General features: G+C 46.7%; 1 protein-coding gene across 1 annotated transcript in view; it reads left to right on the forward strand.

Annotated features, from left to right (window-relative positions):
* The window catches only part of LOC144680645 (regulating synaptic membrane exocytosis protein 1-like), a 704,348-nt gene that overhangs the window by 410,686 nt on the left and 270,730 nt on the right, over positions 1-22,932 (forward strand). Inside the window, exons 19-20 of the mRNA XM_078541863.1 lie at positions 5,866-5,925; positions 8,968-9,080. Coding sequence (XP_078397989.1) covers positions 5,866-5,925; positions 8,968-9,080 — 173 coding nt within the window. The remainder of the gene's footprint in view (positions 1-5,865; positions 5,926-8,967; positions 9,081-22,932) is intronic.

Raw genomic sequence — 22,932 nt, forward strand, 5'->3', positions numbered from 1 at the left:
CTTCCCTCCCTTCCATTCTCTCCCTCCCTCCCATCCATCCCCTCCCTCCCATCCTCTCCCTACCTCCCTCCCCTCCATTCCCTGCCTCCCTCCCTCCCATCCTCTCCCTCCTATCCACTCCTTCTCTCTCTCCTTTTCCCTCCCATCCTCCCTCTTGCACCTTCCCTCCCTTCAAAATCCTCCCTCCCTTCAAAGTCCTCTCTCCCTTCCTCCCATCCTCTCCATCCCTCCCTCTCCCTTCCTCCCATCCTCTCCACCCCTCCCTCTCCCTCCCATCAACTCCCACCCTCCCCTCCCCCTCCATCCCACCATCCCCTCCCCCTCCCTCCCATAGAAACATAGAAAATAGGAACAGGAGTAGGCCACTCGTCTCTTCGAGCCTGCTTGATAGAGACCATCAACAGTAAATGAGCGAATCTGCTAAAAGATCAGTGGGAGCATTTCAAAAATTATTTCCTATGATAAAGAATCAGTTTATAACCCTGAGAGCCAAGAGCTGATTTAAATGTAGGCAAATGTGGTCATCCACTTTGGACCTGAAAAGGTGGTATCAAGGACTTTGTAAATGGTGAAAAGCTAGAAACAGTGGAGATCCAAAGGGACATCGCATACACAGATTGTTAAAATGCTGTGTATTGGTACAGAAAAGAATCAAAAAGTCCAATGGAATTCTGGCCTTTATATCTAGAGGACTAGAATACGATAGGGGAGAAGTCAGGCTTTAATTATACAAAGATAAAAGCAAAAAACTGCGGATTCTGGAAATCCAAAACAAAAACAAAAATACCTGGAAAAACTCAGCAGATCTGGCAGCATCTGCGGAGAGGAACACAGTTAACGTTTCGAGTCCGTATGACTCTTCAACAGAACTAAGGAAAAATAGAAGAGAGGTGAAATATAAGCTGGTTTAAGGGGAGATGTTATAGACAAAAGGACAAAGAGGTGTTGAAGGTGGTGATATTATCTAAAGGAATGTGCTAATTAAGGGTAGAAAGCAGGACGAGCAAGGTACAGATAGCCCTAGTGGGGGTGGGGTGGGGGGAAGGATCGAAATAGGCTAAAAGGTAGAGATAAAACAATAGATGGAAATACATTTAAAAATAATGGAAATAGGTGGGAAAAGAAAAATATATATAAATTATTGGAAAAAGGGTGGGGATGGGGGAGACAGTTCATGATCTAAAGTTGTTGAACTCAATATTCAGTCCGGAAGGCTGTAAAGGATCGTCGCATCTGTTCTGATGATGCCACTTTCCAAAACAGTTCCTCTGACATGTCTTCCTTCTTCCTTAACCGAGGTTTTCCACCCACGGTGGGTGACAGGACCCTCAACTATGTCTGGCCCATCTCCTGCGCATCCGCCCTCACACCTTCCTCTGCCTCCCAGAAACATGATAGGGTCCCCCTTGTCCTCACTTATCACCCCTCCAGCCTCCGCATTCAAAGGGTCATCCTCCGCCATTTCCGCCAACTCCAGCATGATGCCACCACCAAACACATCTTCCCTTCACCCCCCCTGGCGGCATTCCACAGGGATCGTTCCCTCCAGGATACCCTGGTCCACTCCTCCATCACCCCCTACACCTCAACCCCCTCCCACAGCACCTTCCCATGCAACCGCAGAAGGTGCAACACCTGCCCCTTTACTTCCCCCCTCCTCACCGTCCAAGGGCCCAAACACTCCTTTCAAGTGAAGCAGCATTTCACTTGCACTTCCCTCAATTTAGTCTACTGCATTTGCTGCTCCCAATGCGGTTTCCTCTACACTGGAGAGACCAAACGCAGACTGGGTGACCGCTTTGCGGAACACCTTCGGTCTGTCCGCAAGCATGACCCAGACCTCCCTGTCGCTTGCTATTTCAGCACACCACCCTGCTCTCATGCCCACATGTCCGTCCTTGGCCTGCTGCAATGTTCCAGTGAAGCTCAACGCAAACTGGAGGAACAGCATCTCATCTTCTGACTAGGCACTTTACAACCTTCCGGACTGAATATTGATTCAACAACTTTAGATCATGAACTGTCTCCTCCATCCCCACCCCCTTTCCGATCCCCCTTTTTCCAATAACTTATATATATTTTTCTTTTCGCACCTATTTCCATTATTTTTAAATGTATTTCCATCCATTGTTTTATCTTGACCCTATAGCCTATTTCGATCCCTTCCCCCCACCCCACCCCCACTAGGGCTATCTGTACCTTGCTCGTCCTGCTTTCTACCCTTAATGTCACCATTAGCACATTTCTTAGCTAATATCACCACTGTCAGCACTTCTTTGTTCTTTTGTCTATGACATCTTTTGGCAATCTCCACCTATCACTGGCCCTCTATCCAGCTCTACCTGTCCCACCCCCCCTTAAACCAGCTTATATTTCACCTCTCTTCTTTTTTTCCTTAGTTCTGTTGAAGAGTCATACGGACTCGAAACGTTAACTGTATTCCTCTCCGCAGATGCTGTCAGACCTGCTGAGTTTTTCCAGGTATTTTTGTTTTTGTTTTCAATTATACAAAGCCCTGGTTAGACCAACATCTGGAGACACTGTGAGCAGTTCTGGGCACCACAACTTAGGAAGGATATGTTGGCCTTGGGGGGGAGTGCAGTGTAGAATCACCAGAATGATATCTGGACTGCAAAGGTTAAATCACAAGGAGAGATTACACAAACCTGGGTTGTATAACATGGAATTTAGAATGTTAAGGGGTGATTTGATCAAATTTTGTTAAGGGGGATATTAAGGGGAATGGACAGGGTAGATAAAGAGAAATTATTTTTGCTGACTGGGGAGTTTGGGGTTTGGCAGCAATAGTCTACAAATTGAAAGCAGATCTTTCAGGAGTGAAATTTGGAAACTCTTCGACACAAAAGACTGGTAGAAGTTTGGAACTCTTTTCAGCAGCAGCAATTGATGCTTGAACAATTGTCAGTTTTAAATCAGAGGTTGGTGGATTTTTGTTAACTCAGGACATTAAGGTATATGGGGAAAAGAAGGGTCTCAGAGTTAGGTACCAGATCAGCCATGATGCAAAACAGATTTGAGGGACCAACTGGCTACTCCTGTTGCTATGTTTCTCACCCCCTCCCTTCCCTCTCAAACATCCCTTACATTTCCCCATTTCTACTTCCTTCTCCCTTTTTTCTCTCAGCCATCTCCAAATGCCAGTTTTGCTGACTGGCAGTTCATGGCCAGAATAAATTGCTTTTCTTATTTTGAGATGGAACTGCACAAGCATCTTACAAGACCTTTGTCTGTGAAGCGGCAAAATAATGTTAAAATTACTTCAATACAGTACCATAAATCTGAATGTTACACAAATTCAAGCTTTGTGCTTGTGTTTATTTGTTTATATAGAAAAGCAGTCTCAAGCAGCCCCATATGGAATTTTTCTTTTCAAAATGAAACAGTTGCAGTCAACAACAACTTATATTTATGTAGTGCCATTAACATAATAAAACGCCCAGGGTAGAGGTATTAGGTCTGAGGTCCACCAGCCTGGTCAACAAGGTAATTTTTAAAGAGCTTCTTAAAGGAAGAAAGACGGGCAGAGATGGAGAGGTTTCAGGAGGGAATTCCAGAGTTTGGAGCCCAGGCACCTGAAGATATGGCCACCAAAATGGGGGGAGTGAGTAAAATTGGAGATACTCCAATTAGAAGCCAAAATTAAAGGAGAACAGATATCTCAGAGAGTTGTGGTGTTTGAGGAGAATGGAGAGATAGAGGGAGGGGCAAAGCCATGGAGGAATTTGAAAACAAGATTGAACATTTTAAATTCAGGATGTTGTTTAATTGGGAGTCAATGCGGTTCAGCAAGCAATGAAATATTATGATCTTGTAAGGCAAAACTCAATGCAAAGCAGCAGGATTAGGATCAGTGGATAGTCATCTACACAGAGTGCTACAGCAATCTTTTAATTCAAAGATGCATGTTCATTCAATCAACTCACCCTTCAGTGTAATTAGCACTAACCATTTAAAATAAATAACCTTATTAATGAGTAAATTCACCAGGTGGTGTAATAACAAACCATTGACTGGTCTCTGTTAGATTAGCTGATCTTAATTTGGGTGCATCACTAATCCTGGAGAAGGACAATCAACGAATTTCGCAATCCTGACTACAATCTAATTGTTCCTACTGGAAACTCTTTCGAGTTATCAACAGTCACAGATTGCAACTCTTTCGAGTACAATCACAGTTCTTGGTTTCCGGGAGTGGGACATGAACCCACAACCCTCTGATTCAGAGGCGAGGGTGCTATGAACTGAGCCACAGCTGACACCTCACCTCTTTCGAGTTATCAACAGTCACAGATTGTAACTCTTTCGAGTACATTCACAGTTCTTGGTTTCCAGGAGTGGGACATGAACCCACAACCTTCTGATTCAAAGGCGAGGGTGCTATGAACTGAGCCACAGCTGACACATGCACATAGTGGATGTTAGATGAGAACAGGATCCAGGCGTGACTCAAATGCCCTATCAGCAATCACTCTCTAAAGCTCATTCATGGACGATAGGCATATGGATGAGATCATGCAGGGGGTGAGATAAACTGTGAAACCATACCTCAGCAAGGAGAAGCAGATTCTGGTGGGGATGAAAGAAAACTAGAATTAAACAGCATCACTATCTACCTGCCTTTGTTTGCTGGTTTAACTTTGGTTTGTTCCCACCTAATTTTGTGATATTTGAAGATGCCTCAGACCTTTGGAAAAACAGTGTGGTCTGCACAGAGCTTTGAGTAGTGAGTCTGGTTCAGGAAGGAATGGGGATTGGGGTCTGTGGCTGCTGAAGTAATTTTCTTTTTCTCTGGTCAGATTTCAGGCATCAGCTTTTCTGTGGTGTGTAGAAAGTGCCTTAAGGCTGTAATCCTAGTGGAGGCAAGACTGCTGGCGAAATGTGGAGAGGGAAGGAATGGGTCTTTGTACTAATAGTGTTAAAAGTTTGCTTTTAAATGAGGTGATCTTTGGTTAGTCAAAAAGAAACCCAAAGTGGGGGAAAATAGTTTGCCTTTCCTTGACTGCATTATTTATTCACTTTGAAAAATATGCTTTTAAAAAATATTTTGTGGTTGTGACCATGGCCTCAAGGGTGTAAGTGAGACTTGTTGTCTTTTGCCTCCCTGTGTTTTTTCTTTGGGTTTTGTTGTGGATTCGAGTGAAGTAATAATGCTGCCAAATGCTCAAATTGTGGAAATCAAGGTGTCCTTTTGCTTCTGGCTGCAGTCAGCTACTCATTGCATAATGTAGAAAGATGAAAAGTTCTGGCCATTCATTATATAATCTAAGACCTGGAAAGACTATCTCCTAGCAGGATGGCGACATGTTGACAAGCTACAGTTCTGTGCCAGCATCCATCCAAGAATTTAAGTTATTTACTCTTTAATCAGTTTTGGGGGTGAGAGAATCTAGACAAGTTTTCTTTCCAGGTTTAAGAGCATTTTGCAAGTGAATCATGGACCAGCATTGGTGTCTGGCCCCCAGATATTTGACAGGATATCCTATTAATTAGCAAGAAATGAAAGTGTTTTTTAATTCAACGCCAATGCCAAAGATGCCACTCAGTGGTTCTCTGGCAATCTATATTCCTGAATGGTACCAAGTAACATAATTAATAGAGATATGCAGAAGGGCTTCAGGAATGGCATTAGGTAGAACAGTGTAGCAAATTATGTTGTTGATTTACATCATAAATTAAAATTTACATTTTTATACTAGCTGTGACCATTAATTTTTTTTTAATCTTTCATTCTGTTTCACTGGACCTATTTGTCAACTTAATCAACCCTCACACCCCAACCCCTCACAAGCTGAGGTACTTGTTTGTGATCTTTAACCTGTGCTCCCTGTGTTCTGTTTGTCACAGTATGCCAGAACTAAGCCGCACTGGAATTCGGGAAAGGAAAGCTGGACAGCAAACATCAAGGTAATATAAAGCTAGTCCTGCTTGCTGAAAGTTTGCTTTTCTCAGTGTGTACTGAATTATCGTATCATAGCAACAGGAGGAGGCCATTCAGCTCCTTCAGCCTGTTCCACCATTCAGTGAGATAATTGCTGATCTGTATCTTAACTCCATCTAGCTGCCGTGACTCCCTTGCTGAACTGCAATTTATCAACCTCAGTTTGGAAATTTTCAATTGATACTCAGCCTCAACAGCTTTTTGTGGGGGAGAGAGTTTGAGATTTCTTTTTTATGTGACATTACCCCTGAACGCCACCGCTGAACAGCCTAGCTCAAATTTTAAGGTGATGACCCCTTGCCCTGGACTCTGTAGCCACAGGAAATAGTTTCTCTTTATCTACCCGATGAAATGCGTTAATCATCTTAAACACCTCAATTAGATCACTCCTTAATCTTAAATATTCCAGCCTAGTCTATGCAATCACTTCAGAATTCACCCTTTCAGCTCTCATATCATTCTGGTGATATAGGCACTTGTATTCTCCAGTTTGGATTATGAGACTCACCCTTTTCAAACGTGCATATTCCTGTAATGGGTCACTAAATCATGGGTGAAAAATAGATTCCCATCTGTTTTCACAAAAGGGGAAATTTCTGGCTGCATGAGACTAAAGATTTTTAAAAAACCTTTGTTGCCATAATGATGCTACTTTTTGATTCTACAAATATATCAATATTTCATGTAAATTTAGATCTAAAAGTATGACAAATCCTTCATGAATGTGATACAGTAAATGCTATTTTATGATGCTTCATGCAGCATTATTCCACTTTAATGCTGTGGATATAAGGTGGCCAGTACATGGACTTATCATCGGCAACTCGTTCCTTAGTGTAGTTTCCCGCCAGGGCCAACATAGCATCGGTGCCATTTTGGAGCGAGTCTGGGGAGAGCCATTCAATCACACTGGAAGCAACAGTGACTTTTTCTGCACCACAATTTTGTGTGAAGAATATCTATATACCAGTTGTTTTCGTTGCACTTGTCTTTCCTGTGAGCCCACCCCACTAGCTGAACCCCTCCACTTACCGAACTGCCCCTTGCTGAACACCTCCCCATTTGCTGAACTCGCCGAACCCTCCCTCGCTGAACACCCCCCCACGCGCTGAACCCACCCCTCCACTTGCCGAACCCAGCCCCCTCACCGAACCCCCTCCCTCACCCAAAAAACCCCCCACTTGTTGAACCCCCCCCACTCGTTGAATCCCCCCCACTCTCCGAACATCCCCCCCAGTCGCCGAACATCCCTCCTCACTCACCGAAACCACCCCCCCAACTGGCCGGAAACCCCCCCACTGGCCAAAACCACCCCCCTCTCACTGAACCCCCCCACTCGCCGAACCCCTCTCCTCACTGAACCCCCCGCACTCGCCGAACACCCCCCCCACTCACTGAATCCCCCTTCTCACCGAACCCAGACCTCCACTCACCGATCCCACCCCCCTCCACTCGCCCATCCCACCCCCACCCCACTCGCCCATCCCACCCCTACCTCACTCGCCCATCCCACCCCCACCTCACTCGCCCATCCCACCCCCACCCCACTCGCCCATCCCACCCCCACCTCACTTGCCCATCCCACCCCCACCTCACTCGCCCATCCCAACCCCACCCCACTCGCCCATCCCACCCCCACCCCACTCGCCCATCCCACCCCTACCTCACTCGCCCATCCCACCCCCACCTCACTCGCCCATCCCACCCCCACCCCACTCGCCCATCCCACCCCCACCTCACTTGCCCATCCCACCCCCACCTCACTCGCCCATCCCAACCCCACCCCACTCGCCCATCCCACCCCCACCTCACTCGCCCATCCCACCCCGCCCCACTCGCCAAACATCACCCCCCCACTCGCCAAATCCCCACCACTCGCTGAATCCCCCCCACTCGCTTAATTCCTCCCGCTCGCCACTCCCCACCCCATCGCCAAACCTCCCCACTCGCCGAACCCCACACCCCCAACCACTCACTGTGCCTGTCCCGCTCATCGGGCTCCTCCCGTGTGCTGAGCCCCTCTCATTCCCTGAGCCCCTTCCTCTCCCCTGGCTGTGATTTTCCACATGTGCTGCCTCTGCAATGTTCCCCTCTGGGAATGTCAGATTGTGAGTTCTAAAATATCATAACTGTCAAAAATTATTTCATTTCTCCCCTATGTGATACCCTCATTTCATGAATGCAAGTCTTAAAGTGTAAAAGTGTAAAGTGATTTGTTTAAAACGAAGGCTAGTTGCTGTTTATTGAGATGCTCTCGATTATGAGACAATTTTCCAGATTGGCTTTACACAGAGCACGGCTGAAAAGTTCCCCCGCTCCCTCCAGGAACCTGGACTCAGCACAAGATATCAGCCATTCAAATCTTCCATCAGTGTGCCTGAGGCCCCTCCCACATCATGACATCAACAAACCATCGCCACAGAGTGACAATTCGCTGGAGGAGAGTGGAAGGGGTCCACGGAGGGGACGGGAGAGGGGTCTGTGCTGGAGGAAAGGGGAGTCTGCTGGAGGGAATGGGGGTTCTGCTGGTGACGGGGGAAGAGCGGGAGGACGCATCTGCTCTGAGATGGGGGAGGGGTGTGCTGTGTTCTGTAACAACACCTGCCAGAGCCATCCCCAAGGGATTACAGTTCTTTTCAAAATGTTTGTAAGAAATCTGTAAATTAAGACTTTCTGATGGCAAAAACCCTGGTTGTGTAGTGTAAGGAATCTTTGGAGTGCTTGCATTCTATAGTGCCTCCAGGAAAACAACTCCAATCACCTCACTTCAGAGTTGGCCAGTCAGCAGCAGTGGGCATTCACATTCTGGAGCTTTGCAGAAAGAGCAAAGTTTTGTCAAAAGAGGAGTTGGAGGTAGCCAGCAGGAGCGAACAAACTTGGTGGATCTCGAGGAAGAATTGATGGCAGCATTTTTGGAAGCCAAGAATGACTTGGGGATCTTGAAAAGCGAAAGGTAGGGCTGTGGGTGGAGAGAACCGAGGTGTTTAGCAGTTGTTCTATTTTCACAGAGTGCACCAACAAGGAAGCCCAGTTCAGTCATCACCAACAGGAATACCACTGTCTGGTCGGAGGGGTAGACAGCTTCCACAGGTCCCAGTTAAAAGCTACGGTGTGGAACAAGGTAGGAACATTGTCTGTATCATTGCTCAGCACCCGTGTTGCTGTGATTTAGTAATGAAGCTTGCATTGAACACCGTCAGAAAGGAACATTTTTATTCTGTTTCTGTAAGTGGCAGTACCACATCAAGCTGCTTCTGCCATCGAATGTCTGAAATTTGTAGAAGAGTAAACCACTAGCTACATATTCTCTAATGTTTCTTGCTTCGTCTGTTAATTTTGCAAGTATTTCAGATTGGAACTTTGAAACTATGTTTGGTTTCTTGGTTCCCCAATGGATTATAAATGAACATATGGATGTCCAGGCTATACTCACACGATGTGGCAAAATGCAATGATTGACCAGTCTTGCAGAATAATGATGTGTTGAATCTTCCTGGTATGAATGGAGAGTTTACAAGACATGGTGTTATTAATGCACAAACTGGCCTGCAAGCCTGAGGGAAAAAGAGCTATACCATGACCAGAATTTTCCTGTTGGCATGTGGGTGATGGGCCCCGCACACCGACGTGTAAAATGACGCGGATGTCGGGCGAGTGTCCTGACGTCACCGCGCACCATTGTGATATTTAGGTGGGCGGGTGCGCGATGTTCTCGGATGTGCCCCCGCCATTAATTATTCATGTACTTAAGGCCCTTGAGGCAGCAATTGACTGCAATTTTTCGAGGCCCGTGTGATCTTCAGGACGTTGCACAAGCGCAACGGGCAGGTGGGTAGAAGACATTTGTATAAACCTCATCCGTGGGCGGGATAAGAGGGGTCAGTGGGGTTGCAAATGTTATCTGCCAGATATTTAATTATGGAAGTTACTGATACTTGCTTGTGTGAGCAGGAATACTTCAAAACTCTTCACAGCTGCTTGGACAGGAGTAAAAGCCTTGGTCAGGACTCTACAGTAAAGATCATTTTTGGGGCCTGCAGCTTTCATGAAGCCTTCCTTTAGCCTGGGAATGGGAGTTGTGCTCTCCACTGGTGGGGCCCTCTGCCTCCTCCTCCCAGCCCTGCTCCGGTGATGCTGAAAGGAAGGGAAAGGACATTTGATTAGTTGCAGTGCAGATAATGTCAACTTGCATGCTGCTCCCCCGGAGCATTGTGCGCTCATCCTTCAATGATCAATGGTCAACCCATGTTGCTAAGTTCAATCACGGAGCATTCAGCAGTGCCATGGCTTCTGGGACACACATGGTGACCTGAATGCTCGCCAAACATACCTCCCTGTGGCACCCCAGCCTCACAGCCACCGGTGGACCTGGGGGCATGACGCCTCTCCAGATCCATGGCCTGTTGCTCAAATGGAGTCAAGATGGCCAACTGGGCCCATCATATCTCTGCCAACCCAGCCAGAGTGGGACATTGCAGGACTCCAGTTCTTTATCACCCCGCAGCTGCTGCACACGCGCCCGAACAAGCCACGGCTGACCACCCGCCGCCCCCCGCCATTGCCCAAATGCTGCCTCCTTCACATGTGGCACCACAAGGTGCCACTTTACTAAGCAAGGAGGGACAAGTGCATGGAGCGCAAACACCAGAAGATGGATTGGTGTCCCACTAACTGGAAGCTCCCCTCCCAGTATTTTAGCACCCTGGCCCCAACACTCTGCTCAATTCCAGCACTCTGCCTGGGTGCAGAATCTTGACTTTCAACCCCGTTCTATACTCTGGGTGTTAGTGTCACACATGCTGCGGATGCAGAACACTTCCTAGCTCAACCCTCTCAGGGTGAACTGGGCATGGGCAATCTCTGCTGCCACACCCAGTGAGGGATGCATGCCATGAGGGATTCAATGACGTTACTGTACTCAGAGTTGGCGGGGGTGGGGGGAGTAGTTGGGGGGAAAGGGTGACACTGCATTAAGTGACTCGAGGCAACATGGTACTCACCTTTCCCGAGCGCAGGAGATCATTGAACCTTTTGCGGCACTGGAGCCATGTGCGTCGCACCACATCATGGGAGCTCACACTCTCAGCCACCTCCTCCCACACACGTTTGGTCAGGTGGGGGGGCCTCCGCCTCCCGTCCCTCGGAATCAGGACCTCACACCGCATTGCCAACTCCTCCAGGAGGGCAGGTAGGCACTCATTGGAGAAACATAGAAACGCAGAAAATAGGAACAGGAGTAGGCCATTCGGCCCTTCGAGCCTGCTCCGCCATGCGTTATGATCATGGCTGATCATCTAACTCAATAGCCTGCTCCCGCTTTCTCCTCATATCCTTTGATCCCTTTTGCCCCAAGAGCTATATCTAACTCCTTCTTGAAAACATACAATGTTTTGGCCTCAACTACTTTCTGTGGTAGCGAATTCCACAGACCTCATCACTCTCTGGGTGAAGAAATTTCTCCTCATCTCAGTCCGAAATGGTCTACCCCATTTCCTCTACTGTGCCCCCTGGTTCTGGACTCCCCCACCATCAGGAACATCCTTCCTGCATCTACCCTGTCTAGTCCTGTTAGCGTTTTATAGGTTTCTATGAGATCCCCCCTCATTTTTCTGAACTCCAGTGAATATAATCCTAACCGACTCAATCTCTCCTCATATGTCAGTTCCGCCATCCCAGGAATCAGTCTGGTAAACCTTCGCTGCACTCCCTCTATAGCAAGAACATCCTTCCTCAGGTAAGGAGACCAAAACTGCACACAATATTCCAGGTGTGGTCTCCCCTGGGCCCTGTATAAATGCAGCAAGACATCCCTGCTCCTGTACTTGAATCCTCAGGCTATGAAGGCCAACATACCATTTGCCTTCTCCACTGCCTGCTGCTCTGCATGCTTACCTTCAGCGACTGGGTACGAGGACACCCAGGTCTCGTACGTTTCCCTCTCTCAATTTATAGCCATTCAGATAATAATCTGCCTCAACAAAAACAAAAATAAAAATACCTGGAAAAACTCAGCAGGTCTGGCAGCATCTACGGAGAGGAATACAGTTAACGTTTTGAGTCCGTATGACTCTTCAACAGAACTAAGGAAAAATAGAAGAGAGGTGAAATATAAGCTGGTTTAAGGGGGGTGGGACAGGTAGAGCTGGATAGAGGGCCAGTGATAGGTGGAGATTGCCAAAAGATGTCATAGACAAAAGGACAAAGAGGTGTTGACGGTGGTGATATTAACTAAGAAATGTGCTAATAGGTGACGTTAAAGGTAAGCAGGGCGAGCAAGGTACGGATAGCCCTAGTGGGGGTGGGGTGGGGGAAGGGATCGGAATAGGCTAAAAGGTAGAGATAAAACAATGGATGGAAATGCATTTAAAAATAATGGAAATAGGTGGGATCGGAAAGGAGGTGGGGATGGAGGAGAGAGTTCATGATCTAAAGTTGTTGAACTCAATATTCAGTCCAGAAGGCTGTAAAGTGCCTAGTCAGAAGATGAGGTGCTGTTCCTCCAGTTTGCGTTGAGCTTCACTGGAACAATGCAGCAGGCCAAGGACAGCCATGTGGGCATGAGAGCAGGGTGGAGTGTTGAAATGGCAAACAACAGGGAGGTCTGGGTCACGCTTGCGGACAGACCGAAGGTGTTCCGCAAAGCGGTCACCCAGTCTGCGTTTGGTCTCTCCAATGTAGAGGAAACCACATTGGGAGCAACAAATGCAGTAGACTAAATTGAGGGAAGTGCAAGTGAAATGCTGCTTCATTTGAAAGGAGTGTTTGGGCCCTTGGACAGTGAGGAGAGGGGAAGTAAAGGGGCAGGTGTTGCACCTTCTGCGGTTGCATGGGAAGGTGCCGTGGGAAGGGGTTGAGGTGTAGGGGGTGATGGAGGAGTGGACCAGGGTGTCCCGGAGGGAACGATCTCTGCGGAATGCCGCCAGGAGGGGTGAAGGGAAGATGTGTTTGGTGGTGGCATCATGCTGGAGTTGGCGGAAATGGCGGAGGATGACCCTTTGAATGCGGAGGCTGGTGGGTTGATAAGTGAGGACAAGGGGGCCCCTATCATGGTTCTGGGAGGGAGAGGAAGGTGTGAGGGCGGATGCGCAGGAGATGGGCTGGACACGGTTGAGGGCCCTGTCAACCACCGTGGGTGGAAAACCTCGGTTAAGGAAGAAGGAAGACATGTCAGAGGAACTGTTTTTGAAAGTGGCATCAACAGAACAGATGCGACGGAGGTGAAGGATCTGAGAGAATGGGATGGAGTCCTTACAGGAAGCGGGGTGTGAGGACCTGTAGTCAAGGTAGCTGTGGGAGTCAGTAGGCTTGTAATGAATATTGGTGGACAGTCTTTCACCAGAAATTGAGACAGAGGTCAAGGAAGGGAAGGGAAGTGTCAGAGATGGACCATGTGAAAATGATGGAGGGGTGGAAGTTGGAAACAAAATTAATAAGTGTTTCCAGGTCCAGACGAGAGCATGAAGCAGCACCAAAGCAGTCATCGATGTACCAGAGAAAGAGTTATGGGAGAGGGCCGGAGTACGACTGGAACAAGGAATGTTCCACATACCCCATAAAGAGACAGGCATAACTGGGGCCCATGCGGGTACCCATAGAGTAATAATAATAATCTGCCTTCCTGTTTTTGCTACCAAAGTGGATAACCTCACATTCATCCACATTATACTGCATCTGCCATGCATTTTCCCACTCACTCAGCTTGTCCAAATCATCCTGAAGCATCTCTGCATCCTCCTCACAACTCACCCTCCCACCCAGTTATGTGTCATCTGCAAATTTGGAGATATTACATTTAATTCCCTCATCTAAATCATTAATATATATTGTAAATAGCTGGGGTCCCAGCACCAATCCCTGCGGTACCCCACTAGTCACTGCCTGCCATTTGGAAAAAGACCCGTTTATTCCTTGTTTGTTTCCGGTCTGCTAACCAGTTTTCTATCCATCTCAATACACTACCCGCAATCCCATGTGCTTTAATTTTACACGCTAATCTATGTGGGACTTTGTCGAAAGCCTTCTGAAAGTCCAAATAAACCATATCCACTGGCCCCCCCTTATCAACTCTACTAGTTACATCCTCGAAAAATTCCAGTAGAATTGTCAAACATGATTTCCCTTTCATGAATCCATGCTGACTCTGTCCGATTCTGCCACTATTTTCCAAGTGCTCAGCTATTAAATCTTTTATAATGAACTCTAGAATTTTCCCCACTACCGATGTCAGACTGACTGGTCTATAAATCCCTGTTTTCTCTCTACCTGCCTTTTTAAATAGTGGGGTTACATTAACTAACCTCCAATCTGTAGGAACTGTTCCAGAGTCTATAGAATCTCAGAAGATGACCACCAATGCATCCACTATTTCTAGGGCCACTTCCTTAAGCACTCTGGGATGTAGATTATCAGGCCCTGGGGATTTATTGGCCTTCAATCCCATCAATTTCTCCAACACCATTTCCCTACTAATACTGATTTCTTTCAGTTCCTCCCTCTCAATAAACCCTGTGTTCCCCAACATTTCTGGTATGTTATTTTTGTCCTCCTTTGTGAAGACAGAACCAAAGTATGCATTTAGTTGGTCAGCCATTTCTTTGTTCCCCATTATAAATTCCCCTGTTTCTGATGGTAAGAGACCTACATTTGTCTTCACCAATCTTTTTCTCTGAGGGGCATACTGCCCTGCTGACCCAGCCTCCGGCCCAGCCTGCCCCACTGGCCCTCCCTCCGGCCCGGCCTGCTCACCAGAAGCCCTCTGCTGTGTTCTTCTCCCGGCCATTGTGAGCAGCCTTGCAAAGGCTGCCAGGCCTTCATTTAAACAGGCCGCTAGGTCGCCATTGGACCCGGCGGTCTGTACACGCCTACCGCCTCCTGCCCACTCCCGCTATCCTCGGGAGTCGAGAAATATGCTGGACGCCTTAATTGGCCTGTCCGTGTAAAATGGCGGTGAGGACCCAATCGCGGGCGGCAATTGAGTCCGTGCTCGCCCGCACCCACTCTCGCTCAGCCCACCCGACATGGGGAAAATTCTCCCCCATGAGTAGCAAATCTCCAAAAGTCACTGATGAGTAAGATAAGAAAATAAGAAATAGGAGCAGGAGGAGACCATTCAGCCCATTGAACCTGCTGTATCATTCAATAAAATCATGGCTGATCCTTCGCCTCATTCCCCATATCCCTTGATTCTCTGAGACACCAAAAACTATTCCAGCCTTAAATATCTTCAACGATGGAGCATCTATAACCTCTGGGGTAGTGAATTCCAAAGATTATCAACCCTCCAAGTGAAGAAATGTTTCCTCATCTGAATCCTAAATGACCCGTCCCTTATCCAGAGACTGCCCCCGTGTTCTAAATTTTCCATAGAGTCATAGGCCAGAATTTTCCATGCCCTTTGGCGCAGGTGTCATGGTGGGCATGAGCGGACAATGTGGTGAGATGGCCAAAAATCGGTTTCATGACGTTGTGAAACCCGGTTTCCCATTGTCCGCTCCCCCTGTCAATGGTGGGCCATGTTTCCCACTGCCGCACGTCAGGAACGTAATATTAGAATCTCATTATAAGCCCAGCTCACCGGAATCGTTCCCCCATGCTAGATTGCCTGGGCATGTCGCCGTGATTGTACACTGATGTGTTTCACAACTGTACATAAGTGACATGCACCTGGAGAGCTGCACTTCGCTTGGGACGTCAAGGTTTGTTTGCCATCCTTGCCTCAGTCAGCACTAATGGTCACCAGTGCCAGGATTTGTAGGCAGCAGCACATCACCTTTAGGGAGGCTCACGGGCAGGTCTCTACCTACCAGACCAGCCGTAAGGTGGGGGTGGCTTTTCAACAGTTGCAGGGCTAGGGCTTGCTTGGGGAAATGGGAGAAGTGGCCTCAGGCAAGGGAAGAGGCTGCAGGGCAAGGGCTGTACTGGGGAAGGGGGGTATCCCAGGGCATGTGTGGGGGGGCACAAGTTGATCTATGCAAGTGGCCTCAAGATGGTGAAGACTGAGGAGGCAGTCTCTGGTGGAGATGAGGCTAGATGTAGAGGGTGTGTGTGAGAGAGTGAGTGGTAATGTCCTTTGACTGGCAGTGAGTGAGATGCCAGTTAATATGTGATGGGCTTGAGTGTAAGAGTTTAGGGTGATGAGATAGTTGCCTTACCCTGGAGGCACGGATGAGATCATTCATCCTCTATCTGCACTGGATGGCCAACCTCTTGTATGCAGCATTGGCACAGACCACCACTGCCATCGCCTCCCAAGCTGGAATGGTGACACTGATGGGCCTCCTACGGCCAGGGCGGGGGTAGAGGACATTGTGGTGGGCATTCATAGCGTCCAGGAGGCATCCCAAGGCTGCGTCACTAAATTGGGGAGGTGGGGGGGCTGCACACTTCTTGGCTTTTGGGGCCATGTCTTCACCGGAGCAGTCCTCGGCTGCAAGCACTGAGAAGTGTGCATGCGGCTGCCATTTAAATATGGCTGCCTGCGTGAGGAAGCTGCGAGGTAATGCCGTGGCAGGCAATCAGAGGCTGCCTGCCAGCAAGATGGTGTGTTTCCTGTGGCTTCATGATTAATGAGGCAGGAATGGGATGATACAGCGCCAAAACCTGCCCTTGCAGCCGGCGGGTGAAACAACCTTTTCGTGCCCGCTACTGCACTTTGTGCAAATCTGGGACAATTCTGCCCATAGTCATTTTACAACACAGTATGAGGCCATTCGGCTCACTGAGTCAATGCTGGCCGTCCATGGAGCAATCTAGTCAGTCCCAGACCCCGACTCAATTCCTGTAACCCTGCAAATTTACTTCCTCAAGTGCCCACCAATTTCCTTTTGAAGTCTTTGAGCTGGGGTAACAACCTCAGTGTCTATATTAAAAGCAAAAAACTGCGGATGCTGGAAATCCAAAACAAAAACAAAAATACCTGGAAAAGCTCAGCAGGTCTTGCAGCATCTGCGGAGAGGAGCACAGTTAACGTTTCAAGTCCGCATGACTCTTCAACAGAACTAAGGAAAAATAGAAAAGAGGTGAAATATAAGCTGGTTTAAGGGGGTGTGGGACAAGAAGAGCTGGATAGAGGGCCAGTAATAGGTAGAGATTGCCAAAAGATGTCACAGACAAAAGAACAAAGAGGTGTTGAAGGTGGTGATATTATCTAAAGGAATGTGCTGATTAAGGGTAGAAAGCAGGACGAGCAAGGTACAGATAGCCCTAGTGGAGTTGGGGTGGGGTGAAGGAATCGAAAGAGGCTAAAAGGTAGAGATAAAACAATGGATGGAAATACATTTAAAAATAATGGAAATAGGTGGGAAAAGAAAAATCTATATAAATTATTGGAAAAAACAAAAAGGAGGGGGAAAATCGGAAAGGGGGTGGGGATGGAGGAGAGAGTTCATGATCTAAAATTGTTGAACTCAATATTCAGTCCGGAAGGCTGTAAAGTGCCTAGTCGGAAGATGAGGTGCTGTTCCTCCAGTTTGCGTTGAGCTTCACTGGAACAAAGCAGCAAGCCAAGGACGGACATGTAGGCATGAGAGCAGGGTGGAGTGTTGAAATGGCAAGCGACAGGGAGGTCTGGGTAATGCTTGCGGACAGACCGAAGGTGTTCCGCAAAGCGGTCACCCAGTCTGCGTTTGGTCTCTCCAATGTAGAGGAAATCGCATTGGGAGCAACGAATGCAGTAGACTAGGTTGAGGGAAGTGCAAGTGAAATGCTGCTTCACTTGAAAGGAGTGTTTGGGCCCTTGGACGGTGAGGAGAGGGGAAGTAAAGGGGCAGGTGTTGCACCTTCTGCGGTTGCATGGGAAGGTGCCGTGGTAGGGGGTTGAGGTGTAGGGGGTGATGGAGGAGTGGACCAGGGTGTGACACGTAGGGAACAATCCCTACGGAATGCCGCCAGGGGGTTGAAGGGAAGATGTGTTTGGTGGTGGCATCATGCTGGAGTTGGCTGACATGCTGGCACCTCAATGTCTACCCTGTCAAGCCCTTTCTGTATCTTAAATGCTTCAATGAGATCACCTCTTATTCTTCTAAACTCCAGAGAATATACACTCAATTTACTCAGCCTGTCATCACAGGGACAATTTTTTCATCCCAGGGACCAATCCAGTGAACCTTCTCTGTATCGCCTCCAACGCAAGTATATCCTTTCTTAAATATGGAGACCAAAACTGCACACAGCATTCCGGGTGTGGTTTCACTAAAACCCTGTACTATTGTAGTAAGACTTCTTTATTCTTGTACCCCAATGCAATAAAGGTCAACATGCCATTTACCTTCCTAATTTTTTGCTGCACCTGCATGCTAACTCTCTGTGCTCCTTGTACAGGCACTCCCAACATCAAAAATTACAAGTTTCACGCCTCTTGAAATATATTCTGCTTTTCTATTCTTTTAACTAAAGTGAATAACCTCATGCTTCCCCACATTATACTCCATCTGCCATCTTGTTGCCCACTCACTTAACCTGCCTGTATCTCTTTGCAGCTTCTCTGTGTCTCCTTCACAGCTTGAATTTACATCAAGCTTTGTATCTTCAGTAAATGTAGGTACATTACCCTCAGTCTTTTTGTCTAAGTCATTAATAAAGATTGTAAATAGTTGAGGCCCTGGCACCGATGTTTGCGACTCTTCGCTAGTCACAGCCTCCCGACTTAAAAATGCCCCGTTTATGTCCACTCGCTGTTTCCTATCCATTAACCAATCCTCTTCTCCACGAGTCTTTATCTGTGTATTAGCTTTTTGTGTGGGACCTTATTGAATGTCTTTTGGAAATGCAGGTGTCTTCTAAATACCATTTCCCTCCTAACTAAATCAAAAAAAACAAAAAACTCCTTGCATTCTTGAATAGTGGAGTAACATTTGCTAACTTCCAATCCACTGGGACTATTTTGGAGCCTAGGGAAGTTTGGAAAATCATAGCCTGTGTATCCACTCTCTCTGCAGATACCTCTTTTAGAACTCTAGGATGTAGACCATCAGGTCCTGGAGATTTGTTGGCGTTTAGTCCCGTAAGTTTCTCCAATACTTTTTCTCTGCTGATATCAATTACCTCCAGTTTCCTACTGTTATTAGCCCTTTGGTTACCCTCTATTTCTGGTATTTAATTCTATTGTGAAGGTGGACACAAAATATTTATTCAACGTCTGCCATTTTCTCATTCCCCATGATAATTTCTCCTCGCTCTATCTCCAAGGGACCAATGTTTACTTTAGCTATTCTCCTTTTTACACACTGTATACTCTGCCATTCTGCTGTTTTCTTCACCCAGATGGCATCTTGCTCAGTCACCCTGTTATTTTTAAGAACTTGCTGGTGTCCATTTAACTCCTCACTGAACGTTAGGGTTCATAATTAATAGCATAAATACATCTTTGCTGACATGATCATTATTAATGTAATCTCTTCGGTCCAGAAAGGGAACAATTTAAACTTTGACCCTCATGTTGCATGTTTGAGATTTTAAAATCTAAAAATTAATTTCCTTTTACTTTTCCATTCAGTCTCTCTTTGCTCTCTGAATCCAATTATTCTTTCCTCCTTTTTCCTGTACTTGATTTGACTCTGCTTCACAACCTTATCCATCATTCCCTCTCTTTCTTGAGTTTTAAATCTCTTTAAGTTAAGGAGATAGATTGTTTGTCCCGTTGGTTACTAAGCTCCCAGATGCTCCATCATCCTCAGCTTTCCAGTTATTAGGACACACATTTCTGCTGCATACTTTATGGTGAAAATTATTATTGTAACTGAAGGATATAGAAAAAATTTAATTAACAGCACTGGTAGAAGGAGCCTACTCTTGTAAGCTATGGTCTAATGCTGGAGTTTAGCACACTAGTATTGAGTGCTGCAGGCATAGGGGTTGAAAAATATAGCCAAATTTAGCTTGCTTGCTTCTGGTGAGCAGGATTGATGGAAGAAACTGTTACAAATGTGCTGTGCTTTGAGGATTCAAAGACAATCTATTTAAATAGGGCTAAGAAGCAGAATAGGAGCTGTTACACTGCCAGGTGTTCACTAGAGATGAGGATAGATCTGATTCTGGGAAAAAATTGGGGCAAGTAGAGAATATTTCAGTGGGAGGGCATTTGGGAAACAGTGATCACTATCATTATCATTTAGTCATACAGAACAGGAGGCCATTTGGTTCATGGTACCTGTACTGGCTCTTTGAACAAGTTATCCAATTAGTCCCATTTCCCCACTCTTTCCCCATAGCCCTGCAGTTTGGTTCCTTGGAGGCTGTCACTGAGCCACATTGCGAGTCTCACCCCTGGACCTGTGACAATCAAGGTCACTGTGATCCTTACCTTGTAAGAGTGTATTTACAGGTTGCAGCAGATGATACCGGTCACATCTCAAAATTTGCTGTATCAGAGAGGTCACCAAGGTTCCCCACACCAACAGTAAAAAGAAGGGAAATACTTGCACTGACCACCAGAAGCCTTAGAGCACTTTACAGCCAAATGAAGTATTTTTGAAATGTAGTCACTGTTGCAATGTAGAAAAACATGGCAGCCAATTTGTGTACAGCAAGCTCCACAGACAGCAATGTGAAAATGAGCCTTAATTGACCATTTAAGGATCTCAATTTGCAGCAGGGAGGGAAGGTTATCCACGGGCCTTCTCCTCCCGGACTTACTCGGGATGGACGCGATGGGATGCCCATCAGGCACCCTCCTATCTGGCTAACTGCTCCCCCCCCGCCATGCCACCAAACCTGCAATGGGGGAGGACACAGGATTCCACCCATTGTTAATGACATCTTTGTGAGGTGTTTGAACAATGTGCCCTGTCCAGGTTGAATAGCTTGTCTGAAGTGTACCAGATGTGAGCCGTGGGGAAATGAGAGTGAGCCAGTGAGCCAATCTGTGGAATGGAAGTACCAAATGGCAAACAGGCTCAAGGAGTTGAAAGGCCTATTCCTTTTTCCGATATTTCTAAGTGAAAACTAAATGAGAGAGAAGATGATAGAAGATGAAGATGAGCATGAAAAGGATGTGGAGTATCCAGAATGGGGGAATGGAATAGTGAATGCAATAGTAAAATCAGGAAGACCAAAATAGTTGAACCCATTAAAATAGCAATTGAAAGAATGCCTGGTCCCTGGGCGGAGATGATTTTCATTAGTAGAATAGGCAAGGACGTCTTGTAGTTCAGTGGGTAGTGTCCCTACCTCTGGGCCAGAAGCTCTGTGTTTGAGTCCCATTTCAGGACTTGATGACCACAGAAGGTGAGTTCATAATGTGGCCAAATAGGTTAATTATCAGCCTGTAAATCCATCCAATACGCCTGATGGCAGGTGGTAAGAGTGGGAGAGTTTCCTGGTCAGCCATACTGCAGAAGGCAATGGCAAACCGCTGCAGTACCTTGCCAAGTATAACCAAGTGGATTGTGTTTTGAAGTCAAAAGAGCACAATGACAAATTAACTCTGACATTAGTGTTTGTAAGAGGAAAGGAGCAGACTAAGGAACCTTCAGACAGTAGACCTCATAAATATCTCCCAACTAACAAATTTGATTGAATTTTTTGAGCAGGTGACCAGGTGGGTAGATGAGGGTAGTGCAGTTGATGTAGTTTATATGGATTTCAGCAAAGCCTTTGACAAGGTCCCACATGGGAGACTTTTAAAGAAGACAAAGGCACATGGGATACAGGGTAATTTGATAAGGTGGATTCAAAATTGGCTTAGTTGTAGGAGGCAGAGGGTGATGACAGAACCATAGAACCATAGAACACTACAGCACAGAAAAACAAGCCATTCGGCCCTTCTAGTCTGTGCCGAAATATTATTCCACTAGTCCCATTGACCTGCACCTAGTCCATAACCCTCCAGACCTCTCCCATCCATGTATCTATCCAATTTATTCTTAAAACCTAAGAGTGAGCCCGCATTTACCACGTCAGATGGTAGCTCGTTCCACACTCTCACCACTCTCTGAGTGAAGAAGTTCCCCCTAATGTTCCCCCAAACCTTTCCCCTTTCACCCTAAAGCCATGTCCTCTCGTGTTTATCTCTCCTAATCCAAGTGGAAAGAGCCTACTCACATTTACTCTGTCTATACCCCTCATAATTTTGTAAACTTCTATCAAACCTCCCCTCATTCTTCTATGCTGCAAGGAATAAAGTCCTAACCTGTTTAATCTTTCACTGTAACTCAACTCCTTAAGACCCGGCAACATCCTAGTAAATCTTCTCTGCACTCTCTCAATCTTACTGATATCCTTCCTGTAGTTAGGCGACCAGAACTGTATACAATACTCCAAAGTTGGCCTCACCAATGTGAAGGATGCTTTAGTGACTGGAAGCCAGTGTCCAGTGGCATACCACAGGAATCTGTGCTCGGTCCCCTATTATTTGTCATTTATATAAATGACATAGATATCTCTGTGGGGGGTAGGATTAGTAAGTTTGCGGATGACACCAAGATTGGCCGGGTGGTTAACAGTGAGGTTGAGTGTCTTGGGCTACAGGAAGATATAGACAGGATGGTTAAATAGGCAGATAAGTAGCAGATGAAATTTAGTCCTGAAAAGTGTGAGGTGATACACTTTGGAAGGAGTAATTTGACAAGGAAGTATTCAATGAACGGCATGGCACTAGGAAGTTCTGAGGAACAAAGGGACCTTGGCGTGTGTGTCCAGAGATCTCTGAAGGCGGAGTGGCATGTTAGTGGGTTGGTGAAAAAGGCATATGGGACACTTGCCTTTAATAATTCAGGCATAGATTACAAAAGTAGGGAGATCACGTTGGAGTTGTATAGAACCTTGGTGAGGCCACAGGTGGAGTACTGTGTGCAGTTCTGGTCGCCACATTATAGAAAGGATGTGATTGCACTGGAGAGGGTGCAGAGGAGATTCACCAGGATGTTGCCTGGGATGAAACATTTAAGTTATGAAGAGAGGTTGGATAGACTCGGGTTGTTTTTGTTGGAGCAGAGAAGACTGAGGGGCGACCTGATCGAGGTGTACAAGATTGAGGG

Source organism: Cetorhinus maximus, chromosome 5, assembly GCF_964194155.1.
Source record: "Cetorhinus maximus chromosome 5, sCetMax3.hap1.1, whole genome shotgun sequence".
Lineage (NCBI taxonomy): Eukaryota > Metazoa > Chordata > Chondrichthyes > Lamniformes > Cetorhinidae > Cetorhinus > Cetorhinus maximus.